Source organism: Ceratotherium simum, chromosome 25 (assembly GCF_057802395.1).
Source record: "Ceratotherium simum simum isolate JZ-2026a chromosome 25, ASM5780239v1, whole genome shotgun sequence".
NCBI lineage: Eukaryota > Metazoa > Chordata > Mammalia > Perissodactyla > Rhinocerotidae > Ceratotherium > Ceratotherium simum.
The window spans coordinates 38,171,080-38,192,714 of NC_141924.1; the positions used below are offsets into that span (position 1 = coordinate 38,171,080).

The 21,635-nt window shown below is 39.7% G+C and overlaps 2 protein-coding genes across 3 annotated transcripts in view; one reads left to right on the forward strand and one right to left on the reverse strand.

The window, feature by feature from the left end:
• The window catches only part of METTL25 (methyltransferase like 25), a 104,319-nt gene extending 103,572 nt beyond the window's left edge, over positions 1–747 (reverse strand). For both annotated transcript variants that reach the window (XR_015556399.1, XM_004417917.3), the window contains exon 1: positions 489–747. Coding sequence is in view for 1 of the 2 variants with exons in the window: in XM_004417917.3 (XP_004417974.2) it covers positions 489–747 (259 nt within the window). In the remaining variant the exon portion in view is untranslated. The remainder of the gene's footprint in view (positions 1–488) is intronic.
• Positions 748–928: 181 nt separating this feature from the next.
• CCDC59 (coiled-coil domain containing 59) lies at positions 929–8,015 on the forward strand. Its single transcript, XM_004417916.3, has 4 exons — positions 929–1,087; positions 2,087–2,426; positions 5,134–5,233; positions 7,491–8,015. The coding sequence occupies exons 1-4, from the start codon at positions 934–936 to the stop codon at positions 7,650–7,652; spliced, it is 756 nt and encodes a 251-aa protein (XP_004417973.1). The 5' UTR covers positions 929–933; the 3' UTR covers positions 7,653–8,015.
• Positions 8,016–21,635: the final 13,620 nt, after the last annotated feature.

Here is a 21,635-nt window from a genome sequence, read left to right on the forward strand (position 1 = left end):
ATCTTCTCAGGCTCCTGAGCACCTAAGTCAAAGCAGCCTCCTCACACAATCGCTATCCCATTTGACTGTTTTTATTTTCTTCCTAGCCATTATCATCACTTGAAATTATCTCGATGTATTTCGTTAAGTGTTGATTTATCTTCTGCGGTGTTTCTACATGGAATCTATAAGCATTGTGAGAGCACTGTTCCCCTTGTTTCTCTCCACTCAAAAAATTGTTGAATTACTAAACGAAGAAACGCCCTGCGCTGTTTCCAGTTCTCTTTAATTGTGGAAATACACAAGCACCTAGGGACCAAACAGATCCCGGAAAAGCATCTCGGCCCCACGCAGCCACTAAGCCGCTGCCCTCCCTCCGCTTCCCGCGAGGGCGTGCCTTACCGGCCCCGCCGTTCGCCTGTTTCCGCCCGACTTCCGCTAAGGGGCAGGCTCCGCTGGGCGGGACCGTCTCTCTGGCTCCTTGCCCGCCCCGCCCACCCGCCATTCACCTGATTCCCTCTCCGCTTCCGCCAGGGGGCGCGCCTCCGAGGGCCGGGCCTCCATCTGCGCCGCCGACCTCCCCAGCACCGCCAGCACCGTCTCCGGGGGCACGTCGACCAGTTGCTCCCACACGGACTCCGTGTAGAAGTCCACCGTATGTGCACTGGAAATGGATAAGGCTTCCCTCAGGAACCGCAGCAGCCCCTGCAACTTCGCCCGCAACGTGGACAGGTCCGGGGTCACTGGAAGCGGACAGGAAGCCGCCATGACGCTCACCCTGCCGGGCTGCAGGTGGCGCAAACGTGGCCGCAAGGCGAGTGCTCGGTCGAAAGTAGCACAGGCCAGATAAGTAGAACTTCGATCTGGACTCTACTTGGGCGATTGATTGCTTCTGCCTGATGACGTAGTTTGACAGCGTCCGTTGTGGTTTTCCGGCGACGCGGTTGGTGTGCTATGGCGCCGGTGAGGCCGGCAGCAAGGTGGCGGCCAGGGAGTGTGGGGACGCGTGGTGAAGGAGTTTCTCCGGTCGGATTCAGGAATCAGAATGTGAAACAGAGGAGGTGGCGACCTAACCATGCGCAGGCCTTCGTGGGGAGCCTTCGCGAGGGTATGTGAGAAGGCAGCCTTTTACAAGTCCTCAGGCCTGCGAAATCTTAGGATCCGCGACCCGCCGAAGCGGGCAAGAAGGATTTAGGAACAAGACTGGCCCCTCCTCGGGGCAGAGGAAGCCATTCTTAAACCCGCCGAAGCCGTGGCCTTCTCAGAGCTCTGGATGGAAAGACGAGGCACTTTTGCTACCTCTAAATCTTGAAACATCTTCCCCGACTTAACCCCATTCTTGATCAGAACTCTTTTTCCTCTACGTTTTGCCCGTGAAACTGTAAGCAGAGAGCATCTAAGGATCCACTTGTGCATGTAATACGGTAAAGGATAGACAGAACGGCTGGGCCAGAAATATACTACCCCAAACCCTTGCTGATTACCCCGAAGTCCCCCAGTCTTATTTTCCTTTCTTTCGCTTTAGTTTGTGTTTTTCATTTTATCTTGCTGTCTGTAAGTTCCCTCAAATCCCCCTTGGAATGTATAAATTTTAAGTTCAGTCTTCTGATAATTGCTAGCTGTTCAGAATGTCATACACCATGTTATCTGTTTTGCGTTGAGTTATTTTAGAAAATCGGTCGTATAGTTGTTTCTCTAAGGTTAAGTAATAAATGTGAGGGTTTTTTTCTTAATTATTTATTAAAGATCTAGATTAAGTGTTTTAAATGAATTAAGGACTTTGTTTTGATTTGTCAGTACAGTAAATTAGAGTTGTACTATGCTCTAGTCATTTTTCCTTCTTTGAGATACTTGAGTGTCTGTATGGCTGTTAGCCTGGTCTTTTTGCAAAGGACTGACATACTAGTCTTTTTGCAAAGGACTGACGTACTGTTCATTCCATTAGCTTAAACTTGTTTTCTTGAAGTAACCTTTTAAAGCAAAACATAATGTAATTCTGGCATCTGAATGTGATGGTGTGAAAAGTTTTTCATTTTAAATCAACAGTTACATTTTTCATGCAACTTATTTTCTGAGAAAGTAATTTATGACTGATATTCTTCAATAGGACAAGGCTTTGCATTTCGAAGAAAACTGAAGATTCAGCAAAATTACAAGAAATTGCTGTGGAGGGAAAAGAAAGCCCAAACTGCACAGGAATCCCAATTCACAGATCGGTACCCTGATCATCTGAAACATCTCTATTTAGCAGAAGAAGAAAGACTCAGGAAGCAACTTAGAAAAGTTGACCATCCTTTGTCAGAAGAACAAGTTGACCAGCCTTTGTCAGAAGAACAAGGTGATCAGCCTTTGCCAGTAGAAGAATGTAGCATTGACCAGGCTTTGTCTGAAGAACACTGTAGCATTGAGCAGCCTCAGCCAGAAGAACAGTGTAGCGTAAGAGTAAAGTATGTATTATCTTCTTTTGAAATCCTTTGTTTTACATATAAGTGGTGTTTTATGAAAGAGATTTAGGACAATTTGTATATGAATTGGAATTTTTTTATTTAAGACATTTTAGAAGTCATGATGTAATTAAGTGAAAAGATTTGCATGGAGGCTTTCTTTTCAGTTTAAATGACTGAAGTAGACTGGTTTAGCTTAATAGAAGAAGTAATGGAATGGGAATTAAGAGGTCTGGGTTTTGGATTTCAGCCTCTCAAGTATATTTAACTTACTTGGACCATGATTAACTCCTATTATTAATATAAGTTTAAAAAACACAACTAATTTTTGAGAGGTATTATAGTGAAGTGGTTAACAGCATGGACTGTGGAGCTGTACATAACATGTTGGTGTTCAATGTCCTCTTCTTTGGGAAATGATAATAATAAGTATGTACTTCAGAGCTGCCGTGTTGCACAACTCCAGAATGGATTATTCCACCGACTGTGGTATCCCTGATCTATCTCATGACGTGAAGACGAAATAAGTTCATTTCTTAAAAGGTGTATGGTACGTGGGAAGTGCTACATGAGTGTTACCTACTACTGCTGTTGCTACTACTACTGTTATTACAGTATTGTTAATCTGGATTTTTTTTTCCTAGAAGACGTAGACTTGGTTGCAATTAAAAAACAAATGGCACAGTTCCATAAAAACTTTGGTTTTATAAGACCTAACTTATAAAGCTTTCGCTGCACATACCTCAGGTCAAAAAACAACTAAAATCTAAACTTTCAGAGAAGCCAGTTGTTGTTTGGGACCATAACTTTTTACTTTACTAAAATTCTGTCCTTTAAAGTTGTGAACTATTTGTGGTAAAAGTAACAGGAAATGGACTTCAGGAAAAAGTGTAGCCAAGGATGAAGACAGAGACACTAAAAATTCAGTTTTTTCAGTAGGCTTGTTCATCTTATCGGATAGTAGATGTAAAGCTGTGGCAAAAGATTAGCACTAAAAATGTAGATTTGAGTCATTCCCGGTGATAATTGAAGTGAGAAGGGTTAAATCATGGTCAAGATACAAAGGTAAAAATTATATTCTTTTTTTTTTTTTAATAATTTTTATTTGTTTTTTCCCCCAGAGCCCCAGTAGATAGTTGTATGTCATAGCTGCACGTCCTTCTAGTTGCTGTATGTGGGACACGGCCTCAGCATGGCCGGAGAAGCGGTGTGTCCGTGCGCGCCCGTGATCCGAACCCAGGCTGCCAGCAGCGGAGCGCGCGCACTTAACCGCTAAGCCACGGGGCTGGCCCAAAAATTATATTCTTAAAGATTATTTATTTTGAAGTGAAAGCAGGAAAAAGTTGTCATTGAAGAAGTTAAATAGAACTGTCATAATTGGAGAAAGAGGAATACAGTGACAGCTGAGTCAGCAGAGGAGCATTGTACAAAGTAGAGGTTGGTCGACTGTAAAATACTGTAAGGTCCAAGAGAAAAAGAACTGAGAGGAGGTCTTTGCATTTGTGGTCTAGGCAATCATTGGTGACTTTAGAGATTTTCAATAACCGTGATTAAGTTTTTAGCCTTACATATGTGTGGCATCTGAAGCCATAGTCAAGGATATGACTGCCTCAAGAGTGTGGAGACCAACAAGAGAAACACTTGGGGGAAAACCTGGAGCAAGGAAGAGAAAGAGGATCAAGAGAGAAGAACATCACCAAAACAAAGGGAGTGGAATTTTCAGAAGTAGTGAATGGTCAATTAAATGTGACTGAAAAGTAGCCGTTGACTCGATCATCATATTTTGCTAGAAAGTCATCACTCTCTTGCCATGGGCAGTTTCGTTGGAGTGGTGAGAGCGAAATTCAGATTGCAAAGAGTTAAGGAGTGAATGGGAAGTGACCATCGTAGTCTATTCACTATTCTTTCTAGATACTTGACTATGACTATGAAAGGACAAGGGATGAGAGACGGGTAGTTAGAAGAGGAGACAGAGTCTGGTGATGAGTAATTTATGCATTTGTTTACCTTGAGAAGGGAGCTGCTGAAATATGTTATATTGTGGTTATGGTGTTGGTGTAGTGAAAATTGAGAGATAAGGAAAAGGAAGATTATTATTGAATTAGATATCCTGAGGAAGTGGATGGAATCGGGACCTAAGGGGTTGAATTAGCTTAGGCAATAGGACACCTTTAGAGAGGTGAGAAGTACTTTAAGATAGAGTAGTTCTAAATGGGGACTAGGTCCAAGGTGTGGCCATTCATGACTGAGTAGATGAAATGGAATAGAGATGAGTTGGTCAAAGAACTTTGGGATTAAAGTTCATGTACATCTGCAACTTCCATCACGTCCTTGAATTTAATGCCTTTTTCAGTCTGTCATTTCTGCCATCTGGTTTCCTGGGTTTTTTTGGTTTTTGTTAATTTTATTTTTTTTTAATATTTTAGGATCTTTCAAAGCTTTCTGTATTTTCCTAATTGAAATATTTCTCCAAGAATCTCCATTTACCACTTTTTAATTATATCTTGAAAGCTGTAACTATGTTTTTAATATGTTACTTGGACATTTTACTAATAAGATTAATGTCCTCTTTCTTCCAACCTCTCTTCCCCCCTATTAATTTGCATTAGTGAGATTTTATTATACAAATACTATATTTGACATAATTGTGTCATAATTTTGGTTATATCATTTTTAATCCCTGTGACTTGTCTTACTTTGTCTTACAAAGCTCCATTACTATTCCAAAGAAAAATAAAAAGAAAACATCAAATCAGAAAGCACAGGAAGAATATGAACGGGTACAAGCTAAGCGTGCTGCTAAGAAACAAGTAAGATCTACTTTTAAAATATTTAGCTTCATTTTTCCTTATTTATCCTAAATGTATATGTATGCTTCTTAGTATGGGGCACATAGTGTGCCCTCTATAAATATTTGTTAGTAAATGAATGGTCTGAGTAGAGCTGAGGAATTTCAACATATTCAAATTCCTTGATTGTTTATATCATCCTTGAGAGGTGATACTGATAGCTCAAAAATAGGATTTTAAAGATGTTGTTCATAGGTTAATAATATGAGCATCTGGGATTATGTTTCTCAAGAGTTTGGTCTAGGAACTTGCACTTTCAACAGCTGCCTCAAGAGATTCTTATGGATAATAAAATTGGAGAACTGACCTAAGAAAAATATAGATGCTTTCCACAATTTTACATTGAAGCAAGTAAAAGCCAGAGGGAGGTGTTAGAATAAAATAGTTCTTTACTCTAAAGAGTTGGTCTTGCCTATTAAAAATCCTACTACATTAAGTTAGCAAAAAGTTATCACTCTGTATTATCATTCAGAAACTCAAAATTATAATGCATTTTTCAACTGAGTAGAACAAAATTATTCACAGCTTCAACAAAATTATTTTGTTTAATCTGTGGTTAATTCTTACTTTTTGTGTTGAAGCTCTATTAATCTATCACTTTAAAAAGGATAGGACATCAATCAAAAATACCCCAAAGATGGCATTGTCATATGATTTCTTTTATGTCTTAGCTTTTAGAGTTTGTGTAAATAAGAAATCTGGAAGTTTAACATCTAAAATTCTTATGATTCTTCTTAAACTGATGACAGACTAGGATGAAGCAGAAACATTTCTTCATGGAAATTATTCTGGACCTTTGTTTCTTAGCTTGTTACATCATGCGTTTGTCTAACCAGCTGTCTGTTATCTGCCACCTTTGGAAATAGTATACCAGGTGAAGTAAGGCCCATTGTACAGTACAGACCATTGTATATAAAACATTTAATATTCTTTTCAAATTTCCTTTATATATAAATGCTAGGGCTTTGTAATCATGAAAATTGACAGTTTCTTAGAACTTGCAGGTATCAAATGTTAGTATAAAAATCAATACCATTATCCATGAGAAATCAAAATTAAGAACATTAATTAAATAAAGACCCATAATACATGGTAAGACTATTTAAATTTTTTTAACTTTGTTAGAGAAACTCTATAAAGGTAAACTAGACTCCATATACCTAAATTCACAAATAAGTTCCAGATGCTTGTGTGCTTATTAAAATAAATGAAGTATAGGGGCCAGCCTGGTGGTGCAAGCGCTTAAGTGTGCGCGCTCCACTACGGTGGCCCGGGGTTCACCGGTTCAGATCCCGGGCGCACAGCGACGCACCACTTGGCAAGCCATGCTGTGGCGGTGTCCCATATAAAGTGGAGGAAGATGGGCACGGATGTTAGCCCAGGGCTGGTCTTCTTCAGCAAAAATAAATAAATAAATAGAGAGGTGGATTGGCAGATGTTAGCACGGGGCTGATCTTCCTCACACACACAGAAAAAAGTAAGTGAAGCACTATATCATAGGAGAACATGGGTAAGTGATACAGCGTAGCATGATGGAGAAGTTTACAGACTTTGAATTCACAAGATCTGGGTATGAGACTTGGCTCTTCCAGTTATTTGGGATCTTGGGCGAGATACTTTCAGTGTGATTGAGCATTCAGCTGCTCGTCTGTAAGGTGAAGACAGTAACAGCGTAAAAGGTTGGAAAAGAATGGAATGTGCTGTGATGTATGTGAAAGCACTTTGTTAATTATGTCACCATACAAATGTAAGGCTGTGTCATTTGGGGCTATATGTATTACAGGGGAAATTGAAAAACAGCGTTCGTATTGCATTAAGAACTTTTGTTTTAACTTTTTAATTTAGTAAGAATACTGTAGTGTATTTCAAGTAGTGCTTTTCAGGTCTGTATATGACTTTGAATTATTTTTCCTTATACTCACATGAGTTTGAGTCTTTATCTTAGCAAATCAGATGATCATGATAATTCTTAAATGATCAAAATCATAATGCCTAGCACAGTGTTTTGCATATGTTATCACTAAATGCTTCTTGAACTAATTGTCAGATGGCAAATTAAAAAGAATACCAGATGTTCTGGAAATGAAGATTTTAGTGTTATATGGACTAGATAACCTTATATGTTACAGCATGTGATATAGTGTAAAGGCAAAGAGGGTACACTACTTTAGTTACATATCTTACATTAGGTGTTAATTACATATGTTAATAATTTCAGGAATTTGAGAGGAGAAAACAAGAGAGAGAAGAAGCTCAAAGGCTCTACAAAAAGAAGAAAATGGAAGTGTTCAAAATATTGAGCAAAAAGACTAAAAAGGGCCAACCAAACTTGAATTTACAAATGGAGTATCTTCTTAAAAAAATACAAGAAAAAAATTAAATCAGCCGTGTTGTCCTTAATCAAGGGTTAAAATATCTACTATCTATTGAGTTCTTTTGTATATGTGCTCTACCTCCTAATAATTAACTAAATTTGTCAACATAAACTGGATTGCTAAGCTGTACTAAATATGAAATGTCAAAATATTTTTGTTCTTGTAAAAGAAAATTTTCGATATATACTCTACATAGTATGATTTGTTTCTTATTTATTTGCCTCTGAAGGAAGGTTGGTCTGAGGAACTGAAAGAACCTTCTATCTGAGCAACAGGTTCAAGCATGTAATACTTTTGTACCTGTATAAAATTCAGATGAAATAAATTTCTGTATGAAATTCAGATGAAATAAAATGTTTTAAAAATAAGGGAGTAGAGCTTTCAATGAATCATTTCAATGAAATGTTTAAATTTAGTAATCAACTATTGTGGTTTTAAAATTCATTTTAAAAATGAAGGGGCAAAGACTCCCCTTGGACTTTTTAATCAATTTATTTTAAATTAAGTACATCTTACAGAGGGCTTTCCAGAAACCTGAGAGCAGGCCACCTGGGTGGTAAAACGCTTATCCTCCCACCAGATTACAATGTGGTCTTTATACAAAGCAGAGTTTGGTGTAAGAATTCAGAGTCTGATGTTTATAAACAGCCTCTTAAGTGGAAGTACGCAACTTGTTAGTGTAAGATCTTTTGAATGATGATGGAAAGCCAGCAGCGTCACAGCGAGAATTAAGCTTTCCAGATCCTGTGGGATCCCATTGTGTAGGAACATTGTCACCAGGCATTAGCAGTGTTGTCTCTGCTGGTACCTTTGTGAGCTGAGGGAGAGTGCTGGAATACTGCTGCTCTTCCTGCCTCCTTGTAATCGCTGCAAAGTGAGAAAAGCTTGACTGCCATCATCATAAACAAGAGGACCGTACAATACTATCTGTAAAATATTGTATAATAAAGTTTTATAAATGGTAACAGTTGCGGCCTGATATTGCATTAAGGTTTTAGGGAGTCCACACTCTGCTTTTAAAAGTGCAATAGGAGGTGCTGAGGAAACAGCTTACTACAGAGAAATTCTTTATTGCATAGAAAACAGTGCTTAGAAATTTGCAGTACATTATGTTACATTTAAAACGAGAAACTGAGAAAGCCTAAATTTGGCTACATTGGTGAAGACAGTACATTGTGAAGCAGAGTAAAATATTTCCATTAATTGCTTTATAATGCTTTCACATATGTTTTTCTTTTACTTCTAGACACTTTATCAGGGTGGGGCAAAACACAGGAAGAGATCTAATCCTTTTGAGAGATGAGTAAAAATTAGTTAAGTTCATTTTAGTGACTTTGTTGAGCAGCTGCTACATATTCAAGGTCCATGTTAAGGAGTTAATTCTTAAAAAAAAAAGATTCTTTCCTTTAAGGAACTTCGAGCGCAGTAAATGCCAAATAACATCACAGGACAAAAAGTAATCAGTGACGATCAGGTACAAAACAAAAGGTTCAGACTTGACTGCAGCAGAGAACCACCAACAGAGCTGCGTACAATACACGTTCAAGAGCCCTGCCCCGAGAATCGGACAGCATGGATGGGCTCAGTCATAGATGTTGTCACAAGCAACCCCGGTGATTCTGTTGTGGTTGGTCCTCAGACCAGGTTTTGCAAAGCAGTGAACCAGGGCCTCAGACTTCTGAGACGTTTCATCTGGTTGAGGACATCAGGGAAAGTGTCGTGGATGAGACGGCATGTGAGAAAAGCCTTCAAGGTTGAGAATTACAGGTGAAGACGGCGTGAAGAAAATCACAAAGGGAAGAGAGCTTGGGATGTATTGAAAAGCTTATTTAAAAGTCTTAAAAAATAGTTATGCTATATGTACATTGTCATTACCTGTGGGGCTAACACTTCCTATCCATTGCCAATGTCTCATTCCGTATGAACAGGGCACCGTCAGCCTAACACCCTTGGTCTCCTTACTGTTCTTACTTGTTCTGCCCGGGGAGGTAATGACTTACCTAAATGGTAAGTTTGGGAGAGGACCTGGCCTGCCTGCACAGTGCGTGTACTCTTGATTACTATTCTCATACTGAAAATCGTAAAGAACAGGCTGTATTAAGGAAGGGTAGGAGGTGGATGGGGATAGGGACAGAGCAGGGGAGAGGCCTGTGTTTTGCGAAATGTAACATCTAAAACTCCAATTTGTGCTGACTGGGTCAGTCTGTCGAGAAATAAATCGGAATGAAATTTGAGGGAACACAATGTACGAGTGGAAAAGCTTTGGGTCGCCAGACCTGAATGTGTACATATGGAGTTTTGACCTTGACAGTTTGTAGAGGCTTATACTGGGTCATTAATTTGATTTTTATAAATGTGCAGTAGGCTTTTAATCCTTTTAATTGCTGAGGTTTTGGCAAAATGCTTTAAAAGTCTCATGAGATTTTAACCTGAAGTTTAGGGTGGCTTTGTCCACAGAAAATTGGTTATTTCCGCAGAGGTAGGGTGCAGTATTGGGCCTTAAGCAGAAGTGTCTAGGCTTCAAGAAAGAAGCAAGGTGTGGCGTGGGAATGGTAGAGACACAGGCTTCAGCAAAGGCACAGAATGTGGGAGTGGTGTTCCCAAAGGCTGGCCTCCCGGGCCGTCTCAGCTGATGCCCGCCAAGATGAAGTTTAGTGAGCTACCCCAGCAGTGCTGGTACAGTAGTACCCCCATCCATGAGGAATACGTTCCAAGACCCTCAGTGGGTGCTTGAAACCTCAGATAGTACTGACTCCTGTATATACTATGTTTTTTTCCTATACATGCTTATTTGAGGTGTGACAGCAAAACTGGCATGAATTTCTTTTTCCTTCAAGATTTCACGGATAGAAGATTCATTCTTACTATAGATCTTAGCAACCTCAGCATACGATTTTTTTTGCTTCTTTATTAAGTGGAGAACTAAACATCTTTTCACTTCAAGGAAGCACTTTATGTCTCTCTGGCATATCCGAATTGCCAGCATCACTACTCTTGCACTTCAGGGACATTATTAAGTAAAAGCAGGGTTACTTGAACACAAGCACTGCGATACTGCGACAGTTGATCTAATAATCAAGAGGGCTACTAAGTGACTGACGGGCAGGTAGCGTGTACAGCGTGGATCCACTAGATGAATTCACGTCCAGGGCGGGGTGGGATGGAGCAGGATGGCGTGAGATTTCATCACGGTACTCAGAATGGTGCACAATTTAACTTATGAATTGTTTATTTCTGGAATTTTCTATTTAACATTTTCAGATCTCGGTTTCAGTTAGCCCCAGTCAATCGAGGTTCAGAAGCAGACGATCCTCCTTCTGACCTATCCTCAGGTTAGTAGCCTAAGGCTACGTCACAATGCCTCCATCATTCACCTCACTTCATCTCATCACCTAGGCGTTGTATCATCTCACGTCATCACTAGAAGAAGAAAGGTAAGTACAGTACAATAAGATATTTTGAGAGAGAGATCACATTCACATAACTTTTATTACAGTATATTGTTCTATTTTACTATGTTATTGTTAATCTTTTACTGTGCCTAATTTATAAATTAAACTTTATCATAGGTGTGCATGTATAGGAAAAAAACATAGTATATATAGGGTTTGGTACTATCCGAGATATCAGGCATCCACTGGGGGTCTTGGAACGTAATCTCCGCAGATAAGGGGGGCTACTGTGTTAGCAGGCATTGACAAGTGCAGGCAGCCTCAGGGTGCAGGCTACTGCAGCTTGACCTTGAACTACATTTAAATTCATGGATGAGCATAAGGGGCCTCATCAGAAGCTGCAGAGACACTAGAAAGCAATCTCATTTGAGGCAAGAATTTAATGATAGAAAAAATATTTATAAATACGCTAAATATGAGTGACTATATCAGTATTTGCTGCTCTTAAACTTCAAGGCAGAGGACTTGTATACAATACAGACTTCTAGAGAAGTTCAAGGTTTAAATTGCTCATGCCAATCATTAAAATGCAATGTAAAAGACAAATTTTGAAAATAGAGATTTTGAATATACTAGATGGGAAAGATCAGAATGGCAAATGAGACCTAGTGATTAGGACTGCACCACTGCAAATCTATACTTTACAAGATAGCACCAGTGTCTCAAATGCCACTCTCTGAGAGAGATGATACAGTGTGCCATGCTAAATGCATGGTGATAAATTTAACTTCTTGCTGAAAAATGTCTTCCAATTTAGTTTAAGTGTGAAGGTCACTGACCTGCACAATATGGAGAATTGGCATAACTGATTGGCATTCTGATAAGGCTAAAGCCATCCCCACTCTTCTCCTTCCTACAGATCCATGAGTTTCTACTATAGAGTTTGTGATACATACTGTATTTGGCAATAACAGTTACGGCGTTCTGGAAACATAATTTTTCCAGGATAACTGCTTTTTAAATTTTGTGGATGTGAGGCAAGTGATATGATAATCTTGGGTGTTCTATTCTTTAGACCTTTTAAAAATTGAAACACACCATAGGCTTGATGTTGAATTAATTTAACTTTTGAGGAGCTGAATGAGTCAGTTCTATCCCCAAGAAAGACACACAGGCTGCAACTGCTGTAGAAGTCCACCTAGGCATTAAGAACATTTCTGGCTGTGAGGGAACAAAATAAGAAACTGGGAAGGACTTTAATTTCATTGGACTTTTATAAGGACAAGAGAATTCGATTCTGGGTTTTGCTTTTTTGGTCTTTGGACATTAACTTGAAAGGTAATTTAATATATAGACTTTATTTTCTTCCTAGGAGTTTGATAAGAGGAAATATTGATACTAATATGTGCAACATCAACATTTTGCTGGCTTTTTGTCATTGAGCTCTCTTTATGTATTTGAATAATTCCCATAGAGAACACCTGATTGAATCACCCATGCTGCTGATTGAGAGCCCTATGAGATGCACACCTCATGGGCCTAGTGACCTGGGTTTTACAAATAAATTTATCGAGGTACAATAGATGGAATATATTTAAAATGTATAATTTGTTGAGTTTGGCGCATGTATTCACTCATGAAATCATCACCACGATCACAAATTCATCACCATCATCTCCAAAAATTTCCTCATGGCCCTTTGTAATCATTTGTCCCAGTGGCTCCCCAAATTGGTCTGAGGCAGCCACTGATCAGCTTTCTGTTACTATAGATAGTTTGCATTTTCAAAAATTTTATATAATTGGAATCATATACTGTACATTCTTTTTTGTCTGGCTTCTTTCAGTTGGCATGATTATTTTGAGATTCATTCATGCTTTTGCATTTATCAATAGTTTGTTCCTTTTTATTGCTGAGTATTCTATTTGTTTATCCATTCACCTGTTGATTGACATCTGGGTTATTTCCAGTTTGGGGTTCCTATAATAAAGCTACTATGAATATTTGTGTATAGGTCTTCTATGGGCAGCTGCTCTCAATTCTCTTCAGTAACACCTAGGAGTGGAATGGTTCAGTTACATGAAAGGTGTATTTAACTTTTTAGGAAATGTGACATCTGCAAGGAGATTGGATGCTGGAAAAGTGGCTACCTGCTAAAACTGAGAAAGAGCCTATAAAGTCAAATTACATGTCCAACAATGACATCCAAGGTGTCATTGCATCACCTCCATTATACCTATTTTGGGGGCAGGCCTTCCAATTCCTAGTGAATGCAGAGTCTACATTTTCCACCTTCAATCTCACCACTTTATCTCAACCTGTTCCTTGGAGTACTAATAAAATAATTGGGGACGCTGTCTCCAAAAGACATTGATAACCTATGATATTACTAGTCTTGAAACTTTTACCAATTTCAGTTGTGTGTCTTTGCTCCAGCTAACTTAGTTGAGAATTGCTCTGTAACAGCTTTATGAAATTAAATGTTTGCCAGAAGGCACCACATCAGAGCAACCCAAATTATAGAAGTTCCCTGCATGTACATCCTCTCCTGATGCAGTATGAGATCAGATTCCTTCTACTTTTTGGGCTAAAGACTCTACTGGCATGAGTAGAATATTTGGAACTGACCTACTAAGATTCAGATGAATCCTTGTTAACTCCTCACTGAGGTCATCCCAATATCCACTCAAATGTGAAGAAAAACCCATTATTGAGTCTTTATTAGCTTAGTGATGGCCACATCTCATTCCTTGCAGTACTCCCACATAGCCATTAAGAAGCCTATCAGAAAAGGCTACCTAACCCCTATTTGTAGAATTGTGATCCCTACACTCCTAGTGGTTCCCAAAGCAAATACATCCTGTCCTCCATCCCCCCAAAAAGTAAATATTTCACAGAAGTCAATTTATATGCGACTTTCTTTAGTAGACACGTAGATAAAGACAGTTAATATTTGTTTGCTATTTTTGTGGGAAAATTAACAGCATACTAGATTATTATACCTCAGGGATTTACAGAACCCCCCTCATATTTCCTTCAATCTAAACTAGTCAATCTAAACAAACAGATTTGACTTTTCTGTGAAAGTCTATTATCATACAATATGTAGATGATTTATTGCTGTGCCCCCTTAATATAAGTAGTTCACAGGAAGACTTCATGTATCTCTTTTCAAGATTAGTTGAAAAGGGTTACAAGCCATCTAGAGAAAAGTTATGATTTTGTTAAGAAACTGTACAAATCATTTGGGTCACAATCTGTCAGCACAGGGATGTTTTCTGTCCTCCACCAGAACAGAGATGATTCCATTTTACCAAGGCCCCAAACTAGAAGACAATGAAAAGATTTTTAGGATTGACTGGTAATTGTAAGCAATAAATACCTAATTAAAAACAAGTAGCTTAGTCCTCTCATGAACTTATTAAGGCAACAATTCCTGAGCCGCTCCCATGGGATGCAAAAGTGAAAAGAAGCTTTCTACACTTTGAATGCTTCTCTTCAACAATCTCCCACGTTGGGTACCCCTAACCAGGTCAAACCCTTCTCTCTATTGTTCAAGAAAGATAAGATGATGCATTAGGAGTATTAACTCACCAGAGTTGCTGATTGCCTCTCTCAGCATATTCTTTGGTTTGGTAACTGAGGCATACTTCGTAAGCCTGCAAGAGGTGGCCGCAGCTGCCAAATTGGTTGAATCTTCTGCCAGTATGGTATTTGCTTCTCAGGAACTCACTAACCTGCCGTGCAATCCTTGTGACTTTTAGGCCACGCTCCAGATTTCTCTATCAGCAACTTTTCCATTTATGAAATTCTTTTATTATCTCTTTTACGTATCACTATTTAACATACTTCAAACCTTACTCTTGCAATTTGATTCCCCCTTCAAGATGAAGGGGAAACATGTGACTATAGCAATAACTCGGGAAAGCATGTCCAGGTCTGATCTCAGATACACTTTTAGTCAATCTTTTTGTTTTATTGAGGTATAATTGACACAACATTATATTAATTTTAGGTGTACAACATAATGATTCGATATTTGTATATATTGTGAAATGATCACCACAAGTCTAGTTAACATCCACATCACACATAGTTACAGAATTTTTTTCCTTGTGATGAGAACTTTAAGGTTTACTGTCTTAGCAACTTTTAACTATGTAATACAGTATTATTAACCATAGCCAGCCCCAGTGGTCTAGTGGTTAAGATCTGGACCTCTCACCACCGCAACCCGGGTTTGTTTTCCAGTCAGGGAACGACACCATCTGTCTGTCGGTTGTCATACTGTGGTGGCTGTGTGTTGCTGTGATGCTGAAAGCTATGCCGCCAGTATTTCAAATACTAGCATGGTGGACAGGTTTCAGTGGAGCTTCCAGACTAAGCCAGGCTAGTCAGGAAGAAGGACCTGGCCACTCACTTCGAAAAAATTGGCCATGAAAACCCTATGAATAGTAGAGGAGCATTGTCTGACACAGTGCTGGAAGGGGAGGGGATGGGGCAGAAAGACCAGATGGAGTTCTGTTCTGCTGTCCGTGGGGGCGCTAGGAGTCAGAATCGACTGGACAGCACTAACGACAATTATTGACTGTTGTCTCCACGTTGCACATCACATCCCCAGGAATGTAAGTTTGTAGCTTTTGACTCCTCTCACCCACTTCACCTCCCCTACTTGATTTAATGTTATTTATATATGGATTTTATTTTAAAAATGATAAAGGCTTCCTCTTTTATTGTGTCTACTGAAAATGCAGCCGTTAAAACTGCTCCATTACGTAATATTTTATCTTCCCAGGTAGCAGAATTAAGAGCTCTGACTGAGGCCTGTACTGTGGCAAAAGACAAAAGATACAAAAATAGTAGATATGCTTTTAGAATTGTTCATGATTTTGAAATGTTATTAAACCTAAAGGATTTATGACTTCTTCAGATTTTTTGAGTAATTGTGGAAAAGATAGCAATGACTTTGTGGAAGCATTTCAAGACTCACAAGGAACGACAGTTATCAAGGTAAAGAGTGTAGGCAGACCAAAGTCAGCAGCAATGCCCTTGCAGTGCCACATGCTGATGGGCAGCTTTACCATCCCACCTCTGTGAGATGCTTCTAAGTTGACATCTCTCCCCACCAAACCTTCAGATGGATAACTGTCCCAATTTAAGCCAGCTATGGTTGACTCGCAGATAGATCAACCTTGTGAAGACAGAATTGGCCATCACAGGGATGGAGGCCAGAAGTCTGAAATCAAAGTGTGGGAAGGGCCATGCCCCTTGTGAAGGCACTCGGGAAAGCTCTGTTCCAGGTTTCTCTTCTAGCTCTGGGAGTTCCTTGGCTTATGGCAGCGTAACTCCAATCTTTACATGGTCTTCTCCCTGTGAGCATTCCTGTGTCCAAATTTCCCTTTTTATAAGGACGCCAGTTATATTGTATTAGGACTCACCCTAATTACTTCATTTTAACTTGATTACCTTTCCAATTATGGTCACATTCCTGGGGGTTAGGTCCCCAACATATCTTTATTGTGGGACAAAATTCAACTCATAATACGTAGCAACATGAAAATGCTTTACAGCATTACTGAGATACCATTTCTCTTCCTTCTATGGGCTCATGTATCACAGTGAAAACAAACTACCAACCCAAATCCATGGATTTCCACTCATGCAAGACCTTAAACTGAGGCCAAGTCAAAAAAGTCACTAGAAGCAGACAATTTCAAGAAGCAGTCACTCTTCCCAAGAACTCTGAACCAAGGAGATGACAGTGGATACACAGCCCGTGCCTGATATTGACAAAGTAAGACATAGCAGAATGAATTTCTTTAAAAAAATCTTTCTCTTTTTGTAATTATTGTTCTGGTATTCTTTGGTGATTTAATGTAAATATCATGAGATTATTGTTTTCTGTCAGCATAGTTGAATTTAACCATATTCAGTTCTCAGTGTATTCAAAATACATGGTTACAATTAGCCTGTGCATTTGCAACAGCATTAAATGCAAAAATGATTGGGTATGTGGGAACTTCTCTTTTTATACATGTAATATCTCCATGTTACCAGTCCTTGTAATTCTAGTTATTATACACAGGTGTCTGTGAGTGCTCTGGTCCCCAGTGACCATAATCCACATGAGATTTGTGAAACCCTTCCTGTGATTCTCTGTAGAGGCCCAGTTTACCTGATTGAAAACCATACAGGTCACGGGCTCTGAGTGGGTACAGCCTTTGTTATAACTCAATTTCAGGGGCTAAAAATGACAATAGAGAATGGTCATCACAAACACGTGTCACTGTCAGTAATATTTAAGAGATGAAAAATAATATAGAAATGATAGGGGGAAATAACACAAAGGGTCATTAGTGCAAGTTTCTTTAGGTGACTCCTCCTCCCTATGTTGAGTTTATGGAACCAGAGCTTACTGGATGTTACCTGCTAACTGATTAGGCTTAGTAACATAGCCTACCTTATGTCAACCTTGCAGATAGTACAGGACCCATGAGAGATGGCAAAGCAATATTTTATCTATCAAAAAAATTTCATTACTGGCTGGAGGATTGGTTGGTTCAGTTTCAGCTTGTAGTTGTGTTTATAGTAATGAAGTACAGTTGTATAGGTTTCAGAAAATTGTTATCTTAATGAAAGAACTCTATCGCTGAACCTCTAATATACAGTGACACTCAAATAATGATTCTAAGTCAGAGTAGACCAAATTCCTTATGGTCAAACTTTCTCCTCTGGGACAGAGGGATAACCACAGGAGGTGACTGATGAATTTTGACCTCTCGAGCATACCACATACAAAGCAGAGGCAGCCAAATGCCATAATCCCAAATTGGGGAAATCACGTACAAGGCACAGGTACTTAGATGGTATAATCCTAAAATGGGCATCATATAAATCCTCCAACCAGCCCAGTGCTTACTTAACCCAGATATAGCCATCCAGTGACATCACTGAGAGACCTTGTTTTCCTAATACAGAACAGGGACGGTTCACGATCTTGTGGTTATAGAAGAACTACTCCATTTCTTCTCCCCCAAACTTCTTTTATGAGAGCCTCTTGTATTTGGTCTGTTATTATGAATATATATAACTTTATTATTATATATTATTATATGTAATATATATAATATTAATACAACAGAAATAGAGAAACTAGTAGAAGGAGCTGGCTTGGGTTGAAAAATGTTGAGTTTGATTTACATCTGAGTAGACCTCAAATTATCTGTTCACAGCAGTGGAGAAAGTCAAGTGGATCTTTAATACCATCCACTCCCTGTCGAGATCCTTAGGAAATGTCTTTTGGAAATTTGCTTGAGTTAATTACCATGGCAGTACATTTTGAAGGTTACTTTTTGTGCTTTTAAATATAGATTAAAATCTGAATTCATTTAAAAGATATTAGCATATTTATGTGACTTACATTTTATGCTTACATATTGAGAAAGTGTTATCAGAGGTTCGGGGATTCGATCGGAGACGTAAAAGACACTTTCCACTCCAAACAAATGGACCGAAGGTATATTTTATTATATAGAGGATAGTAAAGGTGACAGTCTGCAAACAGATCAAATCAAATATTAAGAGGAAAAAATATCAGCCCGACTGGAAAGGGAAAACACCCACATCGGCTGAAGAGAAATGACACAAATCAACCGGAAAGAGAAACACCAGGTTGACCGAAAAGAGAACACATCAAATCAATTACTTCATATCAAATCAATTACTTCACATCAAATCAGTTACTCACAACATCCACGCCCCACTGCCGGGAGAGCCCTGTCAATCGACGCGGCTGGGCAAGGATCACACGTCCTGGGCAAGGTGTCCCTTCCACAGGTGGAACTCTCACCCGGTCTCAGTTTCAGCAGTTTTTATACCATCAGTAATTTTCAGAGTAAGCAATTACAGAGTTTGCAGAGCAAGCATTTAGTGTTCCCATGCACAAATGGTTATCAGTGGCGACGTGCACTGAGCCCCTGGCTAACGCCCCAGCCCAGTAGTTGCGCACGTGCATTGTTCTCTTTGGTTATCGTCCCAGCCCGGCACAGATGGCCAGTCCATCCCGTGCTACGACGCTCCAAGAGCCTTGAAATGTTACAACTTGCAACTCCTCCGTGAGAGAAGGGCCAGTTCCCACCACGCAGAAAGCAGCCTTGTATTTCTTTTTTGTGCTGGTGGCTGTAGGTCAATGGAGCGGCCAAACATGGCTGTACTCATGTCAAGACATATTCGGCCGTGGCCGTCTCCATTAACCATAAGACACCATACGCACAGACAATGAACTTCGTACGCAAGTACATAAGGCACATCCAAGAATCCAAAATCCAATGACTACAATAATTATAAAACTATCTCGCAATAAAGGACCCAAACCCCAAGGTAACCAATCAAACAACCCCTTAGAATATGAAATGTTATTAACTTGATCTTGCAAATCATGTACAGCATCAAAGATAACATTAGATAAGATAACACTTAGGCCTAACAAATTAGCTTGCAGAAGTCCAGACCAGCCCCCATCACAGAGGGTAGCAGAAGGCAGGGTAATAGAGAAATTATAACCAGTTCTCCGTGACTGGTCAGATATAGGCTTATACTGAGAGATTGCTTGATGTTTCTGAGACCAAATTTCTCGGCCATTCATAGTCCAGGTCATAGGTCCCACTGGTGTAGAGCAGTTGGTCCAGCAGTGCAGGGTCAAAGGTTGTCCTACGGAGACATTAGTTGGCATGTAGGTCTGCAGCAGACATGGAAGTGCAGCACAGCATAGCAAACACAGCAGGAATATCTATTCACGCAAAGAAACAGAATTTTTAGGAACATGATATAATTGTTCATTTCCTGGATACATTACTATGAGCGTTGCAGTGGGCCCTTGGGCCACTACTTCTGCACGTGGAGCCGCATTGGGTGGATGTGTCACCCACACCTTTGCTCCAGGTTTCCATCCATCTGTAGACCCAAATCCTTGCATTCCTCTTTTAGTTAATTCACTTGGAGGTTGTCCTTGTGACACATTTGGAGTCAGGAGGGGAAGCACCAATAATTGTCCCACTCGTTCCCCAGACTCTACAGTTAGTACTGTGTCACTACCATTATATAATATAAATTTTATTTCTCCTTGATAATCTGGATCAATAACTCCTCCTATGACATCAATATCTTTGCTGCCAGTCCAGAGCGCCCTTTAACAAACCAAAGGTATTTTTGGGAAATTGTATCCCTATCCCAGTAGGGACTATAGACTGCCTCTTAGGGGGCAATTGAATAGAATGAACAGTAGATAAATCCAATCCAGCCGCTTCGGCCGTGGCACGAAAAGGCGGTTTAGCAGACTGAGTCAGGGGCCAATAGGTTAAGGTCATAAACTCATGGGTGGCGGCTGCCACTTCTGTAATCTTTGCTGGTAACAACCTTGACAGAGGAGTCTCATTAGGGCCTAGTGGCCTGTTATTTAACACATTTAGAGCAGTACTTAGATGGTTGTGCCACCCTTTTAATGAGCCATGACCAAGTTTCTTCAATTGTTGTTTAAGCAATCCATTCATTCGTTCTATGAGGCCTGCAGCTTGGGGGTAATAAGGTATATGATAAATCCATTCTATATAATTTTCCTTGGTATAGGTTTGAATCAACTTACCTGTAAAGTGGGAACCGTTGTCACTCTGAATTTGCCTTGGTGTCCCATAATATAACTTAATTATATCTAATAATTTTATGGCACTCTGTTGGGTGGCCACTTTAGCTGGTATAGCCAATAAATAACCAGAATATGTATCAACAGCAGTGCAGGCATAAGTATATCCACAAGAATTTGGCAATGGTCCAATAAAATCTATTTGCCAGGTATGGGCGGGAAATAATCCCTTTTGGATATGACCTTGGTAGGGGTGTGGAACTCCCCGTTTATTTAACTGTTGGCATAACTGACACTGTTGTACTGCAGTGGCAATATCATCATGGGTGACAAGGATTCCCCTTTGTTGTGCCCACCTGTATGAAGCTTGTTCTCCCAAGTGTCCACTCTTTCGTGGACCCATTGTGCTAAGCCTGGGTTGTGCTGTACCTAATCTGCACCAGCTGATTAGCATGAGAATTATGCTTTCGTTCTGCAGAAATTAAAGAACTGTGAGCATCAACATGAAATACAGTAACAATTGTATTTTGACACCATAACCATATGTCTTCCCATAATTTCTTTCCCCATATTTCTTTATCATTAATTTTCCAATCATGTTTTTTCCATTGTGGCATCCACGTTGCCAAACCTTGTGCCACTGCCCACGAATCAGTATATATATGACATTGTTGCCCCTGTTCTTGTTGAAGTGCCTGATACACTGCATAGAGTTCAGCATATTGGCTACTCATATTATCTCCGGTGGTGACAATTGTTTGTTGGGTGGATGGGTTATAGGCAACTGCTTTCCATTTCCGTGAGCTTGATATCATTTTGGCAGAACCATCTGTAAACCACGTATGGTTTTGTTGTTCTTCAGTCAATTGATCATATGAGACACCCCATTTAACAGGAGATTCTGTTATATCAGTCTTAGGTGACACAGTTGGTTCACTGCTATATTGAGACACTTGTTC